Here is a 21,242-nt window from a genome sequence, read left to right on the forward strand (position 1 = left end):
TCTGAACAGCGGGCTGTGCTATGTGCTAGGCAGATAAAAAATTTAGTTCTATCACAGTCTTCCCTTTATGGACTCTGCCATTGAGTAGGGAGATATGACACAATTGCCCATAATTACTTTATCATAGAGGGCAACTAAATGATGATGAGGAAGACCCTGAATTGTTAGGAAAATAAGGGGGCATCTCTCAGTACTCACTGCCTTACTTTTTTGTGGGTGGGCAATCTGGGTCCATTCCACAAACCTTGTTCTGTCTTTTCCTATTTGGGTCTCTTGATTTGGGTTTTTGTTTTCATTTCATTTGGTCATTCATTTCAGATTTTTTTGTTTTTGTTTTTTAAAGACAGGAAGCCCTAGTGTGATCAAATTTTATTTTTCACACTGCTCCTTCCTCCCCCAATTCTGTTTATCAGACACTGTATCTCATGCTTCAGTGACAGATGAGTCAGATCGGAATGAAGCTTTTCTTCCATTTGGCATTCCATTATCATTTCGTTCTTCATCTCCTCTCGCCTCTCTTCAGGCTGTCAAGGAAAGGTATATTGTTCCTCAATCACTGTTTAAAAACATTTTCCCTCAATCATCACATTGACATTTTAATATGTTTAGAAAAAAATTATTAAATGAAGAAAGTTTAAAGCTCTAGCTTTCCTAGTCAGGAAGATGCTACTTTCACTTAGTCTTGAGGAAGTGTGTGAGCAGATGGATATGTGGTTTGTTGCATATTTAGGATGCATATGTAGGGCCCTTTCTCTCTCTTGCAGACAAGTATAAGCTTTTATTGTATTCAGTAGTAGGCAAGAACAATTCTCAATCTATTGCTGGCCTTTTCTTGATCTTGTCTTATTGAGTTGAAAATTGAGAAATTTTTCTTAATTCTTACTTCTTGCTGAACTATAGGTCAGCATTTGTATTTGGGCTTTGGAAAACAAATTGTGGAAGGGCATTCACAGGTTGTCTTAAGCCTTTATGCTATTGCTTAAATGACTATCTAGATCTAACGAGATACAAATTTTGATTGTTGAGATGACTGTAATAGTGGTTGCTTGAATAACCATTGAAAGTCTACTGAAGCAATTCTGTGTTCTGATCTGGCTTGAAGAGGACAGGTGGCCACATAGCCCACTTTAATTGATTTGAAACAAATATTGAAGCATATATGGAATATAATAATTTTAAAAAGATATCCACAATGTTTTCTCTGGATCTTTTAATAAATTCAGTTCAATTCACCAAACATCTAGTAAGCACCTACTATGTGCATGGCACTGGGAGAGGTGAAAAGATGACTGAAACATGGTTCAGCCCTCATGGACCTCATAGTCTATTAAGAAAGGAAGTAAAACGTTGCAACAGGGGTCTTATGTGGGTCAGAGATGAAGTATGTGGTTGATGGGGAAATTATACCAAGTACATTTATTTTCATTTATAAACAAAGTCCAACTTGAGTTATAGAAGCTGCTGTGGTACAAGCCTCAAACACAGAATCCTTTATTCTTCTCACCATAGAAATTCTTTCACGTGAACTCTCTGACATTTGATTTCCAGTGTTTCTAGTTTTGTTCGGAAAACGACTGAAAAGATTGGCACGCTTCATTCAAGTCCTGATTTAAAAATGCGACCTGAACCCAGAGGTGGTGAGCAGCCTCGTGAGGAGGACGCCAACATAATGACCTGTCCACAGGAAGATGAAAATGAGTAAGTCTTACCTATAGTTAGCCTATGGCTGAGGATGCAAAACTGGCTTGCTGAAATGGGACAAAACAGAGTGTGGCTGTGCGCTCATTGACAGAGAGAGGGCTGAACTTTGACATGAAAGGCCTGTCTCCTACACTTAATAACCAGGTAACCATGGGATAGTTTTCTAATCTCTCTGAGCCTCAGTTTCCTTATCTATAAAATATTTTCTGTAGAATCTACCTCATGGTACTTAGAGCTTGAGGGGGGTTTTACTTGTTGGTATACAGTATTGCCTATTAGTGGTACAGAAATGCTGTCTGGCTTTTTATTGTGGTCAGCTACCTTTTTTGAGCCACTCTTTAATCATCTTTGGATCAGTTTGATTAGGCTAGGAAATTTATCAGATATTATTGACATGGCCCCAGAGGTCCTTATTTTGGAGCCATCAGTAAACAAGCCTTTATTAAGTGCCCACCAGGCGTCAGGGACTGTGCTAAGCCAAGCCCAATCTAAAGGGGAAGACAACATGCAAACAACTATGTTGAGACAAGCTATGTACAGGAAATGATCAACAGAGGGAAGGGATTACCATGAAGGGATGTCAGGAAAGTCTTACTGCAGAAGGTAGGGTTTAGCTGGGACTTGAAGGAAGCCAGGGAAGCCAGGAGGAGAGATGAGGAGGGAGAGAATGCCAGGGAATGGAGGACAGGTGAAAAGTGAGGTGGGAGATGGAGCGTGGAGTGTGAGGACAGGGGAAGGCCAGTGTCCCTGAAGCGGAGTAAGGTGAAGAGTGAGAAGGCTGGGAAGGTGGAAGGGGCCAGGCTTTGGAGAGCCTGAAAAGCTGCATTGAAGTCTAGGGAGGTTGGGCCCCATGCTGAAGGTCACCCAGATGACGGGATCACCAATTAAATGGGGAAGAGACCCTCCATGGCTTTGAGTCTGACCCTTCATTTTACAGATGAGGAAATGGATGCCCAGGGTTTCACAGAGAGCAGACAGTAGAGACAGTGTGAACCAGGTCCTTTGGATTCCGGGGCCTAGCCCTCTACAGTGGGGGCACCTCACTCTTAATAATTTCCGAACAGAAAGGGTTCTGCTCACTTGCTGGTGAGACGTGATTGTGCTACAGAGGAGCTTTGCAGCGGGAAGCATGTGTGCTTCCCTTTTGTAGGCCCCTCAGACAGGGAGATAGATAGGCACTGTGAGATTCTGAAAGGCAGAAGGAATTTTCTGTTCTCAGAATCTGTTTTTAAAGCTCCAGCCCTGATCAGTACATTGACTTCTACTTGCTTCCCACCCAGAGCTTTCAACTGTGGCCTTGTGAGAATATTATTACCAGAGGGCCCCTGCTGTGAGAGCATGGGTTGACCTTTCTAAGGTTTAGTGTCCTGAAGTTACCTCACATCAACATGAGACCACTCTCAACCAATCAGCTTGAAGCAGCGTATGAGGCAGTTGGTTTTATCAGTGGGTGGTTGGAACCTCGTGGGGTTGGCAACTGAACTAGGAGTGGTTGAGGTAGTTAGGATTTTCTTATTCTTTCAGAGACACTTGTTCTCTCTCTAATTTAATGAATGTTTAATACCTAAACTGTTAAACTGTTGTCCTAGTTAGCTTTCCCCACAAGGGGACGGATAGGGTAACCACACACATTTTACCTGTCACAGCCTTTTGGGCAAGGCACTAAATGATTTGAGTGTCAGTGTCTTCATCTCTAACGTGGAGGTAATAATACAGTCTTCTGCCTTACTGTATTGTTGAAAGTTCGTTGTTAACCTGAAAGTGCTGAATAAATACGAATTCATATGCATTATGTTAAACAAGGGGAGTCAGTTCAACAAGCATTTATTGAGCACCTACTACGTGCCAGGGACTATGCTAAGCACTGGCAATACAAATGAGGGCAAAACCATTAGGAATAAAAACAAAACTACCTGGAAAATACATCCTGGACCATGAAATACCTGCTTGTAGGAGGTTCCTTCTTCTCTCTTGATTGACAGGAGAGCGTATTCTGGTTGCTTTTTTCTTTATTCTCATTTTACCTGCTGTGAAAAATATTTGAATGTTAATTTTTATGTTGGCCCCTTACCTTCTGGCTGTTGACTTCTGAAGGAACCCTTAGTAAAATACACCTCTAAGTGGGGGCCCAGTGCTTGGTTGTAATTCACAGGCAGCTTAGTAGGAAAAAGACCAGAGGGGTTGTGGTGGGCTGGACATCTACTGTCCAGGGACTCTGCTTGGGGAGGATTAAGGCAACATGTCTGGAACTTTCTTCCTTTAAGAAGTTGACTCCTGATCTGACAGCGTACATTTGTTCCTGACACATCATTTGACTGGCTCAGGAGGCTGAGAGAATGCTATCCTAGGAGCTCTGGTTTGTGTTTGGGTCTGTGTTCAATATTCCTTGTCTGTGAGACTGGAGCAGGGTCTTGCACTAGGCACTGGGGAAAGCTTTGTGAAAAATCTTGAGAGGGCAAGCTACCAAGGTACTTCCCTTCATTGAGCTCAGAGAGTCTGTGTAGGTATTACTTGGAAAGGACTGGTAGAGGTATATGAGCCTTTTTTTTAATCATAAAAGTATTTTATTATTTTGTAGTTACATGTAGAGATAGTTTTCAACATTTGTTTTTTATAAGATTTCTAGGTCCAAATTTTTCTCCCTCCCTTCCCTCCCCTCTCCCTAAGACAGCAAGCAATCTGATATATGTACAGTCATATTAAGCATATTTCTGCATTAGTTATGTTGTAAAAGAAGAATTATAACAAAAGGGTAAAACCTCAAAAAAGAAAAAAGAAAAACAAAAAAAGTAGAAACAATATGATTCAATCTGCATCCAGATTAACAGTGCTTTTTTCTGAATGTGGACAGCATTTTCCATCATGAGTCCTTTGGAATTATATTGAATCATTGTATTGCTGAGAAGAACTAAGTCTATCACAGTTGATCCTGTTGTTGTGTTGTTGATACTGTGTACAATGTTCTCCTGATTCTGCTTATTTCACTCAGTATCAGTTCATGTAAGTCTTTCCAGGTTTTTCTGAAATCCACCTGTTCATCTTTTCTTACAGCACAGTAGTATTCCATTACATTCATATACCACAACTTGTTTAGCCATTCCCCAATTGATGGGCATCTCCTCAATTTCCAATTCTTTGCCACCACAAAATTATTTTTTATATTTCTTTTCAGGAGAGATGTGAAAAGTCAGCCTTCAGAAGAGGATAAGCTACAAGAGCTCAACGTAGCCACTACAGAGACAGTGTAAGAAAGGACTTTAATAACTTCACTGAACTGAGTTTATAGCCATCAGGAAAGAAACACTTTGTAAGACCAGAAGCAGCCACTGCACCGAGGATCTGAAATGGGATTATCTAAAGGGCAATGGAGTGACACAACTCCATATCATGCTTTTAAGTGAATATTCTGTGGGACAGAGTGGCCATCTTCTTGCTGGGAGAATAGTCAAGAATTAAAAACTAAAAGTAGTCCTTATTTATTGGGGGGTAATTATGTAGTTTTTGTTTATTTGCTTTAAAATTTTTCTGAAGTCTTCCGGAAAATTGTTTTGAAAATAATTGTTTTAAAAAATAAGTCAGGGCAGCTAGGTGGTGCAGTGGGTAGAGCACTGGCCCTGGAGTCAGGAGTGCCTGAGTTCAAATCTGGCCTCAGAAAAATTAACATTTACTACTTGTGTGACCCTGGGCAAGTCACATAACCCCAATTGCCTCACTAATAAAAATTAAAAAAAAAATAAGTCTTGGGGCAGCTAGGTGGCACAGTGGATAGAGCACCGACCCTGGATTCAGGAGGACCTGAGTTCAAATATGGCCTCAGACACTTGACACTTACTAGCTGTGTGACCCTGGGCAAGCCACTTAACCCCAATTGTCTCACGAAAAATAGAAAAAAATAAGAAAAAAATAAGTCTTTATTAATATCGCCTTTTTAAAAAATGCCATCATAGTTATCCTTCCTGTAGTATAGTGTTTCCTAGAGCCATTCTATATAACAAATAGTATTTTTTAGTCTCAAAAAAAGAAAAAAAAAGGGAAAACAAATCAGTACAACTGATCAATAAATTGAAAAAGTGGGGAAACATGTGCAATGTAATATTGGACCTTTTACCTCCACAGAGGGGTTGGTTGGCACTGTCTTTTCATATCTCTTGTTTGAATACTGTTTGATCTTTGTAATTTTTTTTACATTCACTTTTGGGTTTATTTGAGTATTCTTCCTTCTCATGCAGATTGAAGCTTCAAGATCCTCAGGTTCTATTTCAACCTACGTCTCTGAGACTAGTTTTACAGGAGTGGCTTTTGCACTTAGAAAAAACATTTGCAATGAAGGATCTTTCCAGCGATTCAGAGACTGTCTGCTCACATGCGAAGACAGACCAGGATATTCCTCTGCTTGATGAATCTAAAAAAGAAATTTTAGAAGCAGATGTTGTACAAGAACAAAATAGTTGTTCAGATAGTGAAAATTCTGTCGTCAAAATAATACCGGAACCAGTAAACTTTTTGAGGGAAACATCAGATGACCTTTTTCAAGTACATGCTCCATGTTTCATAGAAAATAGTCTTCAGAAGCACTTGACTGAACTGACAACTCTGTGTTTGGAGTTAAGTGTATTTAGTTCTAATGTCACATGTGTAAACATAGATCAAGATGTACAGCAGATCATTCCCTGGATTCCTGCTTGTCAGTTTATAAAGAAGTACTTTTTTCTTTTGGACTTGGAAAGAGTCAAGCAGTGTGCCAAGAGTAGGTACTCTGACAGTCCCAGGGTTTGGGATACTTATGTTGAAGGGCTGAAAGGTAATTGTTTATTTATTTTTACTTTGGAAAGTGAGAGATTGAGGGAAGGGGATATATAGTATCTTGGATTGTAGAATTTCAAAAAATAATTGAGAAGAAAGTTTGTGGTGCTTCTTAACCTAGCCAACGACCTTCCTTTTATTCTTAATTTGCTTTTTAAAAAAGTTTTATACATTTTTATTTATTTACCTTATTTTTAGTTAAACATTTTATTTTTCAAATGAAGATCCACCTTCCTCCTTCTCTCCCATATTTGAGAAAAGAAAAATAATAAAACTGCTATAAACATGTATAGTCAAGCAAAACAAATTTCTGTGTTGGCCATACCTGCCCCCAAAAAGTAAACTGCACTCTGAATCCATGACCTCTTTTAGAGGTAATGTTTCATTATGAGTCCTCTGGAATCATGGTTGGTCATTGTGATTATTTAAATTTTTCAGAGTTGATTGCCTTTACAGTATTGATGCTATTGTAGAAATTATTTTCTTGATTTTGCTTAGCCTTGGATGAGTCCATTCAATCTTCCCAGCTTTCTCTGAAACCATCACCTTCATCCTTTTTTATAGCACAGTAGTATTCCATCATGTTCATATACTGTAACTTCTTTAGCCATTCTCTAGGTGTTGGGCACTCCCTCAGTTTCCAGTTCATTGCTACCGCAAACAGAGTTGCTATAAATATTTTTGTGCATATGGGTCTTTTTCCTCTTTAATCTTTTTGGGCATAGACCTAATAGTGGTATTGCTCTGGGTCAAAAGCTATGCCCAGTTTAATAGCGTTTAAGGCATGGTTCCAAATTGTTTTCCAAACTGTCTGGACCACAGCACAGTTCCACCAAGAGGGCATTTTAATTGAGTGTTATTTTTTAAAAAGAAACTTTCCAACTTTTGTTTAAAAGAAGCTAAGGGGGGAAGCTAGGTGGTGCAGTGGATAAAACACTGGCCCTGGAGTCAGGAGGACCTGAGTTCAAATCTGGCCTCAGACGCTTGACACTTACTTACTAGCTCTGTGACCCTGGGCAAATCACTTAACCCCAATTGCCTCACCAAAAAAAAAAAAAAGTAGCTAAGGTATGTTTTAAGGAATGGTAGGTGAGGTTTACTTGCTGTGTGGCCTTCTCTATAAAATGGGCATAGTGATACTGTTTACTGTACAGAGTTTTATGCATACCAATGAGGATGCATAGTGAGCACTTTGTAAAATGTGAAGTGCTATACAAATATAAGCTATAACAGAAGATATAATTCTGATTGTATCCAGGTATTATATTGTCATGTTAATATCTTTGTTAGTATTGAATAATCAGCATTCTGTATGTACATCAGGACTTTATACTTAGGACAATCCTGCCATTATTCAAAACATTTTTGGAATATCCCAGAACTGCTTTTAAAACTATTTTCGCATCTACATACTTACTTGGTTTATTTTTCATCCAAAATAGTATCATCCAGTTTCATCACCTCCTTTCTTTCTATTCCCTTCCCCTTGTCAAATGACTTAATTGTTTCAAAATCAAATCTCTCAGAGGAAGAAGGATGGCCAACAGTGAAATTAATCAAACACTGGTCTCTGATAGCAATTTCCAAGATGCTTTGACATTGAATTGGGGGAGGGGCGGGGCAATGAGGGTTAAGTGACTTGCCCAGGGTCACACAGCTAGTAAGTGTCAAGTGACTGAGGCTAGATTTGAATTCAGGTACTCCTGAATGCAGGGCTGGTGCTTTCTCCACTGTGCCACCTAGCTGTCCCCTTCCAAGATGCTTTGAGCACTGTCAGTTCTCTTTGGAATGAGAGTCTGGCTTCCTGATGGAGCTGCTTGGTAGGGGTCAGTGCTTCTTTCTAGGTTTGTTTAAAAAATGTCATATTCCCATATAATTTTATTTTGCACAATCTCTTAGATTTAAAAAATTTTCTATGTGCATGCCTTTTCTTCTTAGCTAGTTTGTAAATTCCTTGAGAAAAGGGAGAGTGTGATATTTGGTCCTCTACACAGTGCCTAACACAGGGCTATATCTATAATAGGAGCTTAGTGTTTTTTTTTGTATCAATGTATTAGTAGTGCCTACTACTAAATGATGGAAGACAAGAAGAGACTGTTTTGTTTTTCAGAAATGGCATGTTCCAGTCCTGTGCCTCTAGAGATGGAAGATGGAGATATGCTGACAGTGTTAAAGTTCTTAGATGACTTAGCCCCTTCAGGCAGCCCTCTATTTATGGCCCATGTCATCAGGCAGGTTGTCTTTCATGGTTCTTTCTGGGATGCTACAGTACATAAATTTTCTAGGCTTTCTTCAGGCACTAAAGTCCTATATATGGTTATATAGTTGAAAACTTTTAAATCATTAGTGGGTAATACTCTTCCAAAAAATCCCCTTTTTGTAGTATAGTAGCTGTGGCACTAAGCTTAAATTGTGGTCCCTTTGCTTCTGTACTTTAGAGAGAAGATGAATCTGGCTCTTGTCCAGATGTAAATCAAAGATCTAGCTTGTTTTCAAGGCAGGGGTTTGTGTTGGGTGAAGAACTCAGATAGCCAAGGGATGATGTATGGAGAACACAACCCTAGTGTTGGCATAGGGAGTGAGGTATTGGAATGAGAATAGAAATTGGGGAGAGGAATGGACTTTTTGTTTGTTGTGTACATCAAACCAAGAAAACATGAAATTAATTCTTCTCCGTAGAGAGTAGAACTAGATGCAAGTTAGCTATATTACAGCTCATTAACAAAGAAGAACTCAGAATAGACCTGTTGGAAAATGAAATAGGCTGTTTTACCAAGTACTGATCTACCTAGCGGTGGAGGTATTCAAGTGAAGGTTTAATCACCACTTATCCAGGAGGTAGAGGGGATTCATGCTCTTTGGATTGGACCTATGACCTCTGGGCTCCTTAACATCTCTGAGAGTCTGTGTTTCTTTGTAGGCTTTATGAAAAGTTTGGGGAAAAAGCCCTTAGGTGCTTCATCAAGTTCTTCCCATCCATTATGCCGTCAGACATTATGCAGCTTTGTCATAATCATCCAGCCCACTTTTTAGTCTATTTGGACAGTCTTGTGAAATCAAAGCCTGAAGATCAGAGGTGAGTGACAAAATGGTTTTCCTTTTTATGGAGGAGCTATTTTTCTTAAATTATTTCCTTTAAGACTATAGCAGAACTGAGGAAGAAACCTGGACACTTGGCTGAATTTAATCTTGGTCTGTGAGCTGAGATGTGTAGTCCCAACTTAAACTTGTGTTAGCAAAAATGCAAGTTATTTTGTAAAGTCCTATTTTCTGCATCAAACTGAACAGGGAAGTTTAGAGACTGACAACTCCTAAGTGCTACTTAGGCAGCTAGGAGCCCAAATGTAACCTAGTACTGAAGACTGCAGAACTATTTTCATAAACCCTACACTCTGCTCCTGTCCTGCCTATTTTCTAGGTGATTGTTGTTGCCTGGTGATCAGAATCTGTTGGCCAGAAGGGCTAATCTAGTTTTCCCATATTCCTAAGGAGAGGGGTTAGGTTGTGGCTCCATGTTGACACACTTGGTGTCTCCACTTCCCCTTGATAAAGCCTTCTCCCTTATCATATAGTGCTGCAGGCCAACCCACTGTGGAAGGAGGCCATTCCCTCTCAATAGCTTCTTGCACATAGTAGGCATTTGGTAAATGCTTGTTGGATTTATATACCCATGCATGGACAGTATGCATTTAATAAGTATTGGATTTATAGGTTCCATGCATGAGTAGTAGGACAGAGCCAATGGTATCCTAAAAGGGGAAAGGATATGGATGTTAATTCTGTCTCTTGAGCACATAAATTTATGTGTCTTTTCAGCATATATCCTATAGAGAATTTATGTATAGAGGATACATAATTCTACTTTGCTTACTAATTTTTTTGGGGGGGGGCAATTGGGGTTAAGTGACTTGCCCAAGGTCACACAGCTAGTAAGTGTTAAGTGTCTGAGGCCGGATTTGAACTCAGGTCCTCCTGACTCCAGGGCCAGTTCTCTATCCACTGCGCCACCTAGCCTGCCCCGCTTACTATTTTTAAATTGATTTTTATTAATATTTTTTGTTTTTATATCACCTAAATTTTTTCCTGTATTCCTTTGTTTTCTCACTGAGAGCCATTCCTAACAACACAGAATTTTTTTTGAGAAAAAGAGTAAGAAGAGGGAAAGAATCAATAAAACCAATCAAACGCATTGAAAAAAATACAAATTTATGTGCAGTATTTCATATTTGTGGACTCACCCTTCTGCAAATGATCAAGAAAAGTGTCTTCTCCTATCTCTTCTTTAGGGACAAGCTTGTTCTTTATAATTTTGCAACATTTAGTTTTATGGATGTTCTTTCTGTTTATATTGTGGCACATGTATATATATATATATTTTTAATAGCATTTGATTTTGTAGAGTAAAGCACTTCTTTAAAGGTTCTCTTTGGAAAAGATATTTCCCCTTATTGAAATCATTTAGTATTCCTTGAAATATTAAACAACGTAAATAATCCTGTGCAGTGACCCTCTGATTATAAACATCATGTAAGGCATAAAACAGGGAGGTATATGCTCCCCAAAAGTAAACATCAGTGTTGTGGAGGGGAGCCAGCATAGGGGGCTTTCCTATGAAATGAGGTACTTCAGTTGCCCTGCTTTCGGGTAACATTATGCTTATTGTATTTAGCCTTGCAACATTACAGAGTTTTCCAAAGGATATCTGTGACCACTCAAAGGATTTTGGCCATACCATTCAAACAAAAAAGACTTAAGTGGGTGAAGAATGTCTGTATGGCATTTTTTAGATGGATAGCCTATTTGTGTTGGAGGTAGACAGTGTAGATGAATAGTGAGTTTTTGAGTTTGTTCTAGAATTGAACAGGAAGAGGAGGAAAAGGAGAACATTTTGGATTGCTTTTGAGAAATTAAAATGCATCTTTAATGACCCTAACCTTTCCCTAGAAAACAAAAGCCCATCCTTTAAAATTAATGTTCTACCATACTATTTCTTTTGTTTTTGATGCTGTTGTTTTTTTTTCTATTTTGAGGTTTTCCATCATTGCTCTGATTTTTTTCTCTTATAACATGACTAATGCAGAAATAGGATTAATGTTATTATGTGTATATATATACATATAACCTATATCAGATTACCTGCTGTCTAGGGGAGGGGGGAGGGAGGGGGAGGGAGGGAGAAAAATCTGAAATTGTAAAGCTTGTATAAACAAAGGTTGAGAACTATCTTTACATGTAACGGGAAAAAAAATAAAATACTTTATTAATTAAAAAAAAATTAGTGTTCTACCAGTGTTGCTGTATGGCATGGAGACATGGAATGTTATTGAAAATAAATATTATACAGTGGTCAATGGAGAGGCTCATGGTGGGTTTGAATAGGCTGCAGCATATGACCAGTGAATAACTTTAAAGAACAGGAGTGGTAAGGGAAAGGATGACAGATGGGCAGCAGGACTGTTCTACTTGTTTCAGGAAAAAGTGAGGAAGGCCTCTGGCATGTTGAGTGGACTCCTTGTAAACTTATGGCAGAGTATAGACAAAGGTAGCCTGGAAGAGGCAGCCATGATTGATTGAGATCTGTACCAATGGAGGGATGAGCAAGTATATAATTATGGTCACAGACCCATGTGAGTTTTTGAGTATGGATTTTCAATTATTCATCAGTTGATTGGCATGAGTCCATTTTGTTGATGAATCTGAGGTCTTATCTTCTGTATTCTACAACCATACTTACTTCAGGTTCTAAACTGCCTGTCTGAGGTGCAGCTAGGTGGTGCAGTGGATAAAACACTGGTTCTGGATTCAGAAGGATCTGAGTTCAAATCCCACCTCAGACACTTGAGACTTACTAGCTGTGTGACCCTGGGCAAGTCACTTAACCCTCATTGCCCCCCAAAACCCCCCCCAAAACCCCCAAAATAAATAAACTGCCTGTCTGGGACAACATAGATGCCCTTAGAGTTGAGATTTTTCTGAGTCAGGGTTAAGGAATTATAGGATATTTTGCCTTTTTTTGTTTTAAGTCTAGACCGAACTTAGGATCACATGATATAGAGCTGGAAAAGAATCCTTTTTTTTTTAAATGTTGGTAGTATTTTACTTTCCAATAATATGGAGAGACTGTTTTCAACATTCATTTTTGCAAGATTTTGAGTGCCAAAATTTTCTCCTTTCCTCTCTTCCCTCCCTTCTCCCCAAGATGACAAACAGATATATGTTATATAAATACAATCATGTTATACATATTTCTATATTAGTCATGTTGTAAAAGAAGAATCAGAACAAAAGGTAAAAACCACAAGAAAAAAATAACAACAAATAAAGTAAAAATAGTATAATACCTTGATCAGCATTCAGACTCCATAGTTCTTTTCCTGGATGTGGAAAGCATTTTTCTTTTTTTTTTTCTTCTTTTTTTTGGGGGGGGGGGGAGGCAGTGAGGGTTAAGTGACTTGCCCAGGGTCACACAGCTAGTAAGTGTCAAGTGTCTGAGGCTGGATTTGAACTTAAGTCCTCCTGGATTCACGGCTGGTGCTTTATCAGTAGAGCCACCTAGCTGCCTCCAAGGAAAGCATTTCTTCATCATAAATCTTTTGGAATTGTCATGGATCATTGTATTTCTGAGAAGAGCTAAGTCTTTCACAGTTCATCATCACTCTTGTTACTGTATACAATGTTCTCCTGGTTCTGCTTACTTCACTCAGTATAAGTTTATGTCAGTTTTTCCAGATTTTTCCAAAACTGGAAAAGAATCCTAAAGATCATGTAGTTAATTTTCTTTTTGAAGGAATGAGGACATTGAGCCCCATAGAAGGAAAGGCATTTGCCAAGGAATATCACTTGTCCTGAAGAAAGGAGAGGGATTGAGGTGATGTGGCCATGATTTGCGTTTTAGTCCAAAGAAATTTTGGATTAGGCAGTACTTGAGTTTCCACCAAATATTCACATTATGTTATTCCTTTGACAGCAGTGTGATGGGTGACATTTGCTTTGAATTTCTTCTAGATTGTGCTTCCTTGAGTCTCTTCTTCAGCCTGAATCTTTAAAATTGGATTGGCTGCTCTTGGCAGTGACCCATGATGCCCCAGAAAAGACATGCACTATGGATGATAAAGGACATCCTAGGTAAGAAGGAGTTTCTGTCATCCTCCCAATGTAGGTGGGTTAGCTAGATGGCACAGTGGATAGAGCACTGGCCCTGAAGTTGGGAGGAGCTGTGTGACACTGGGCAAGTCATTTAACCCCAGTTGCCTTATACATCTGGGTCCATCTCCAGTTGTCCTGATCTGTATCTTGCCACTGGACCCAGATGACTCTGGAGGAGAGAGAGTGAGGTTGGTGACCTTGTACAGCCCTCTCTCACTTAAATCCAATTCAGTGCAAGTCATGACATCACCCCAATGTAATCATGGTTCTCTTTGAGAATGAACAACAGCAAAGGTGAACTTCAGCTTTTGATAGTTTCCTATCATAAATGAGGCATGGCATTTGTCAACCTCTTATCTTCTCTGAGGGGAGGGACAGCTTCTGTGGAGTCCATCGAGCTATTCACTGGAGTACTTGGTTTCACTTACTGCTTTCACTTGCTTCTTCACTCGGTGAGGCCTGCCTAGGACCAAATGTGCTCTCACTGATTAATGTTGAGCTTAGGTTTTTATACTTTCTTTAATCCCACATAGAAAGTTTCAGTTGGAGGAAACTTGTAGAGGTCATATCGTCTAACTAAATTTCCTAACTAAATACTGATGGATAAAAATTCTAAATTTTGTGCTGCGGTCTGTTCTTATGTCTGGATCCTCATTGTGGCCTCAACGGGCTTAGATGGGGCAAGAGGGGAGAATTATGGTGCTAGAGACCTCTTGGCCTAAGAATATTTTCAACTTGGCATCAAACAGGAAGTATATAACAGTTTGCATTTTGAGTACTTCTAAGAATTTCCATTGTTTTAAAAAAGTTAAGCTTTCAAAATCCTGATTTTAACACATTCATTGATATCTCTTTGCTTTTTACAGGTCCCATTCACACTTCTTCACCTGGGGTTACAGTTACCTGAGTCAACTTCTGATTAAGCTTCCAGCTAGTTTTATAATCAAAGAAAAAATGATTGATATTTGTAAATCTCATGGGTAAGTGAACATTTCAGTAGAATTTAAGTCCAAGGATAGTGTCATAACAGCTAGTGACCTTATCTTGTAACAGATAATGTAGTGTTTAGTCCCTCAGGAAAGTGAGAATTTCACCAGAATTTCTGATCTTTGTTATTACTTCCCTTGGTTATCTCTCATTTATTCTGTAGGGTCGCTAGGTGGCGCCATAGTACATTGAGTGCAGGTGTCAGGAAGACTCATCTTTCGGAGTTAAAATCTGGCTTCAGACACTCAATAGCTGTGTGACCCTGGACAAGTCTCTTAATCCTGTTTGCCTCAATTAGGTCTTGTATAAAATGAGCCAGAGAAGGAAATGGCAAACCCTTCCAGTCTCTTTGCCAGGAAAACTCCAAATGGTGTCACAGAGAGTCCGATGTGACTAAAAAACAATTGAACACACCACAGTTTATCCTGTATATGGGGTATCCCAAAAATCACAGTACAGTTTTATGGTTTAACTTAAAACTGCACTAAGACTTTTGGGGCACGTTTTATATTTTGTTTGTATGTAGTTTGTGTGTTGTCTTCTCTGATACAGGGTGATCTTGACAGCAGGGAGACTGTTTTTTGTTTTTCCTTATATCCTGAGTACATACTTGTCAACTGTTAATGTAGAAGGGGGCATTAGAATTGTTCTGCTTGACCTCAGCAGGCAGAAGCTTAAGAGCATGAAGGAAGGGCTCAGAAGGAGGATTTTGGTTCATCATAAAGAAAGACTTGTTAAGAATTAGAGCCATCCAAAAGTAGAGTGGGTAGCTTCAGGAGAGACTGAGTTCTTCACTGGAGATATTAAAATAAAGGTTGGATAATCACTTTTCAGGGAGGAGCATGTTTGACTAGATGGTTTCTGAGCATCTTCAAGAGAAGGCAAGAGGAGTCTAAATCTCCCTCTTTACAACACACATTGCAGTTCCACACATTGCTCCTAGTTCTGTCCTCTGGGACCAAGGGATCATTTTAATTCTTCTTCAAGGCAAACCTTAGCTATTGGGAGGCAGTTAAATCTCCCCCTGTGTCTTTTCTTCTTTAGGAAAGATATCTACAATTCCCTCAGCCATTTCCCATAGGGTGTAATCTTGAAACCTTTACTATCTTGGTTATACTTCTCTGGATATTATTCATCTTGTCATTGTCCTTTGACAGTGGGGACCCAGGACTGAGCAGAGTACCCTGGTCTTAGCATGCCACTGTATGATGGGATTGTTAGACCTTCCTCGGACTGCACATTATTCCTCTCAGTGTAGCCACAGATCATTTTTTTAGCTACACATTACATTATTGATTCATTGAACATGTATTTCATTAAAAGTATAGATTTATTTCAGATGAGCTACTGTCAGGCATTTCTTGCAGCCATGTTGGTTTTTTTTTTTTTTTTTTTTTTTTAGGCAATGGGGGTTAAGTGACTTGCCCACAGTCACACAGCTAGTAAGTGTGAAGTGTCTGAGGCCGGATTTGAACTCAGGTACTCCTGAATCTAGGGCCGGTGCTTTAACCACTGCGCCATCTAGCTGCCCCCATGTTGGTTTTTTTAACCCAAGTGTAAAAATTTACATTTATTGCTAACAAATTTCATCTTCTTAGATTTAGTTCTGTTAACTAGCCTGTCACGATCTTTTGCATCCTGTTTTAATCTTGTTTGATATTCCTCTTTGCTTCATGTCATCTTTAGTATGGAAAGCGTCCCACCTGTAACCTTTTCCAGTCATTTATAGAAATGTTAGGCAGTACAAAGCTGAAGATATATTCCCCTAGGAAACTTCACTAAATACCTCTTTTCAAATGGACATCCAACCATTAGTGGCCAGTCTTTGGATTTGGCCGTTCAACTATTGTTTAGGCTATAGGTATCAAAACATGACTCAACATTTCTGAGTGTAGCCCAAACCAGGTTAAAATGTAATTATGAAATATTTAATAAAATAAATAAAAATCCAATAAAGCATAACATTATGGTTTTTTTTTGTTTGTTTGTTTTTTGGAGGCAGCTGGGATTGAGTGACTTACCCAGGGTCGAACAGCTTTTAAGTGTCTGAGGCCATATTTGAACTCAGGTCCTTCTGACTCCAGGGCCTATGTTCTCTATCCATTGCATCACCTAGCGGCCCCCTGATAATACTACTTTTTTTTTTTTGGTGGGGCAGTGAGGGTTAAGTGACTTGCTCAGGGTCACACAACTAGTAAGTGTCAAGTGTCTGAAGCCAGATTTGAACGCAGGTCCTCTTGAATCCAGGGCCAGTGCTTTATCCTCTGTGCCACCTAGCAGCCCCGATAATATTACATTTAAAAACTAAGTCTCTGTACAGCCTGCAGGGATTCTTATGTACGAATTAGTGGTCCCCCATATCTATTTGAGTTTAACACTGCCACTTGAGGCTATACTTCCCTATTTTGTCCAAAAGGGAAGCACTTTTAAAGAGCCTTTCTAAAATTCATGTAGAGCAAATTTCAAAGTACTGTGTTAATGAACATTATTAGTATTCTTCTCTTCCTTCCTCAAATTGCTTTGTATTTTATTTTATCACACCAGTAGACCATAAACAGTTTGATTATTAGGGACTGTTTTGTTTTTGTATTTGTAGGCCCAGTGGCTTGGGCAATAATAAATACCAATGAAATATTTGTTAAATTATTGCAGTTAAAATCATCTGTCAGGAGGTACTAAATAAGCTCAGAGAGGAAAGAGAAAATCTGAGATATATTTCAAAGAAAGAATCAATAAGATTTGGTGACACTGGGTACAGCAATTGAAGGAGAGGCAGTAGCTCAGGGTTTACTTATTTGGGGAGCTGATCTTCAGTATTCATGATGAAAGGTCTCAAAGCTGTTTATGTCATACTTCTTTGCAAGAGACACTGTATGAAAATAGACAGGTAAGCTTCAATCAGTCAGTAAAACATTTATGAAGCTCCTACTATGTGCTGGACACTTTGCTAAGCACTTCATATGTCAGTGGCTTTAGAGATGCTTTAAAAAAACTGTCTAGGTAAAATCATTATTATTATTCCTAAACTTGCTTCTCTGTTTTCAGCTTCTGGCCTGGCTACCTTACTCTCTGTTTTGAGCTAGATAGAAGAAAAGAAGCCTTTACTACTATGGCATATCTGAATGATATGAGAATTGTACGTGCAGAAAATGGTAAGTAACCCTTAGTTTGCCAGCATTTACCTAATGTTTCTGGAGAGGTCAGAGGGAATGAGGCAGAGGGGCAGATTTATTTATTTTTATTATTATTATTATTATTTTTAAGTGAGGCAATTGGGGTTAAGTGACTTGCCCAGGGTCACACAGCTAGTTAAGTGTTAAGTGTCTGAGGCTGGATTTGAACTCAGGTACTCCTGACTCCAGGGCTGGTGCTCTATCTACTGCGCCACCTAGCTGCCCCAGATTTATTTTTTAAAATACTAAAATTACTGATATAAAGGTGTCAGATACCCAATCCACAAAACTCCAAAGTGAGATTGGAATCAGATTAAAATGTAGATGGGAAATGTTTAAAAAATAAAACATAATGGAAAACGGATAATGTTTATTTGTAGTTTTCAAAATCATTATGCAGCCTCCAATGATACATTTCTATTTGAGTTTGGCACCACTGGTATAAAGTTACAAATTCTGGCAGTTGAAGTAATTGTAGAGATTTTTTTATATGATCCATTATTTTTTTTTAAAACGTTTTCTATCTTTTACTAGAATTGAAGTAAGAAAATTCCTACCTCTTAAGACAACCCATTCCTCTTTGTGAAAGCTTTAATTGTTAGGAAGTTTATCCTTATATCCAGCTAAAATCTACAGCTATTAGTTCTGTTCTTTGGCACTAAGCAAAACAAATCTCTTTCAAATAACATGAAGACATTGATCATACATGTACATCCTAAATCTTCACTTCTCTAGGATAAAAATGTACAATGCATTCATCTCATTGTCACTTGTTATGTTTTGAGTCCCCTTGCTATCCTATTTGCCCACTTCTTAATGAGCTCCAGTTTGACACTGTTAAGGGTAAAATTCTAGCTATACTGTCTAAAATATCTAATGAGTGGTCACCAATAAATTATAAGCTTTAGCAAGAGTTAGGCTTTTAAGCATTTATTAAGGAGAATAAGAATTTGGTAAAGAGAGAGAGAAAGGCCTACATTCATCTATCTATTAAAGGGAGAGCACATTTCCAGCTCCGCTCTCCACCAGAGTCCAAAGGAAAAAGCGAGCGAGACAGAGCGCCTGGCTCCCCCTTCCTCCTCCCACCAGCCAACCTCACTTCCTGACGCCAAAGAAAAGCCGCGTGGCCTTGCCCTCAAAGACCTTCCTTTCATGGCAGAGCTTTTCTACAGTAAGTCTCCAGCAGGTGGCGTCATTCCAATTGTTACAACACTGTACTTCCTAATAATGTTTTTTTTCTCATGGTAGTCTGCAGTTAACCTCCTGATGATATAAGGAAGTGCATAACCCTCTGAAGGGTGCGAACATATACAATGAACCTCACTGAAAGGATCAAGGGCATCTTAGAGATTTAACAATTTTTTTTTTAGCTAATTAACACCAGTGACCAAAATTCATTTCTCTGTTTTGGAGAGTCCAATATTAAATGACTGGTGGTCTGTAGAATTTCTAGGGAAGAAGATATGACTTACCTAGACATGAAATTTATTCTGATATACCTGGACAAAACTGAATAAGTGTACAATGAGTCAAAATCATGACTGTAGGTGCTGCTTCCAAGATTGAAATAGGTCTAAGTAAGGAGCAGATATTTTAACAAAGATGAATCACCATCTGGCATTAATTTATGTATCCTCTGAGTGTACTGGGGTTTAAAAAAAAAGATACAGAGAAGAAAATTAGAGAATCCTAGAACCCTGGAATGGAGTAGTGTCCAGACTACCTAAACCCTGTTCTTCAGGTGATTTAGGTCATATCCTGTCACAGAGCCATTAGGTGGAAGGTTATTAGACAGAAAAAGGTCTGGTTTGAATTAGTTTGGGATTCCAGTGCTTAGGCATTGGTGCTGTACTTTTAGAACAGCTGATATGAGCAATGTAGATTGTCTGTCTTCTGTCTTTCATTCTCATGTTTAGAAAATGACTGATCACCTTTTCTGTGGGTCCTGGGAATTATTACTTCCACATGAGATAAACATTTTAAAAGCTAATTGTGTTGCATTTGTTTAATACATTGAAACTGTTCATTCACAAAACACTTGAGCTCTTGCTTTATGAGAGGCCTTTGGTTTGACACAGTCATGACCAGAGTTGGTTGGTTGGATTTAGGTTGGATCCCAGAGACGGTGGACGAATGGAAGCTTCTGTTGAATCTTGCATCCAGCCATGGTAATGACTCAGCCCCTCAGGACACCCCAGACAGAAACATCAGTGGTGACAGTTCCTCCGGTCCTCTCCTCTTCACTATAGAGAATGTGGCTCTCCTGTTAGCCAAGGTCATGGGTCCAGATCGGGCCTGTGTGTTGCTTCAGGAGTGTGGCTTGACACTAGAATTGACTGAGAGATTTACCAGAACCTGTAACATCCTGAGGATTGCGGAAAAAAGGCAGAGGTAAAAGCTGTCAGGCTTTAGTGATGTGCTTGGAATAAGGATATTTCATTCATCGTCCACTTCAGGCAACCCTGTTTGCTAACATTTGATTCGCATGTGATTGACACACGCTTCTGGATTTGGTTGGATAAAGCTCTGACTTGACAGTTTTTATGATAGCTCTATTCTCGAATATTACTTTAATTTGTTTGCAGGGATGACCTGAAATAGTGGATGGTTCCATAATCATATCAGTGTGAGAGATTTCAGAGCTTCCTTGCCACCTTATCCTGTGCAATTATTTTCTTTCAGCATTATTAATATTCTGCAGCTTAACTGTGCCCAGTGAACCATGATCACTAATTTTGATTCTTTCTTTTCTTTGGAATTTCAGAGCATTGATCCAAAGCATGCTTGAAAAGTGTGACCGTTTTCTGTGGTCCCAGCAGGCCTAGTGGGGGAGGACCGGGGAATACAATCATGAAGTTTTGTGGAAAAAAACCCAACCAAGTGCCTTTGGAATCTTGATACACCATCCCATGTCCCCTTGGTGGAAGAAAGGTGAAGATGATCTGGTGGCCTTTGCACTTGCTATGGAAATCATAGTGTTTAATTAAATATGCTCAAATGGAATTCTGCAGTAACGTACTTAGAACAGAGTCTACATTATTGTGAGCCTGAGAGCTGCTTACTCAGCTGCCTCTCCAGTCACATGAGGAGAGATTTCTGCTTCTGATCAGAGTGAAGGCAAAGGCTGTCTGTTTTTAAACAAGGCAACTGTTGTGTGAAATATTTCAGCTGTAACAATTAGTATTCAGAACAAATTAAGCAAAATACAAATTATGTATTTAAATTAGAGGACTGAATTTTAAAATTAGATTACATATTTCAATATGTATTCTCCAATATTTATTTGACATCTTACTATATATAATATATATATATATATGTATGTATGTCTGTGTATATATACACTTAGATATTTCCTGCTGTTTCTCTATTCAAAATGCCTTATCACTTCACTTGCACTTGAATGATTCCAGACAATTATGCCCTTAAATA

The 21,242-nt window shown here is 38.9% G+C and overlaps 1 protein-coding gene across 2 annotated transcripts in view; it reads left to right on the forward strand.

The window, feature by feature from the left end:
• Positions 1-21,242, forward strand: part of HPS5 (HPS5 biogenesis of lysosomal organelles complex 2 subunit 2) — a 64,679-nt gene extending 43,437 nt beyond the window's left edge. The window contains exons 13-23 of one of the 2 annotated variants that reach the window (XM_043970794.1): positions 414-537; positions 1,549-1,698; positions 4,874-4,945; positions 5,931-6,502; positions 8,615-8,735; positions 9,425-9,580; positions 13,510-13,629; positions 14,517-14,630; positions 17,683-17,789; positions 19,919-20,201; positions 20,575-21,242. In XM_043970794.1, the coding sequence (XP_043826729.1) occupies positions 414-537; positions 1,549-1,698; positions 4,874-4,945; positions 5,931-6,502; positions 8,615-8,735; positions 9,425-9,580; positions 13,510-13,629; positions 14,517-14,630; positions 17,683-17,789; positions 19,919-20,201; positions 20,575-20,635 (1,880 nt within the window). In that variant the 3' untranslated portion in view covers positions 20,636-21,242. The remainder of the gene's footprint in view (positions 1-413; positions 538-1,548; positions 1,699-4,873; positions 4,946-5,930; positions 6,503-8,614; positions 8,736-9,424; positions 9,581-13,509; positions 13,630-14,516; positions 14,631-17,682; positions 17,790-19,918; positions 20,202-20,574) is intronic. The other variant, XM_043970795.1, reaches the window with a different exon arrangement.

Source organism: Dromiciops gliroides, chromosome 6, assembly GCF_019393635.1.
Source record: "Dromiciops gliroides isolate mDroGli1 chromosome 6, mDroGli1.pri, whole genome shotgun sequence".
Lineage (NCBI taxonomy): Eukaryota > Metazoa > Chordata > Mammalia > Microbiotheria > Microbiotheriidae > Dromiciops > Dromiciops gliroides.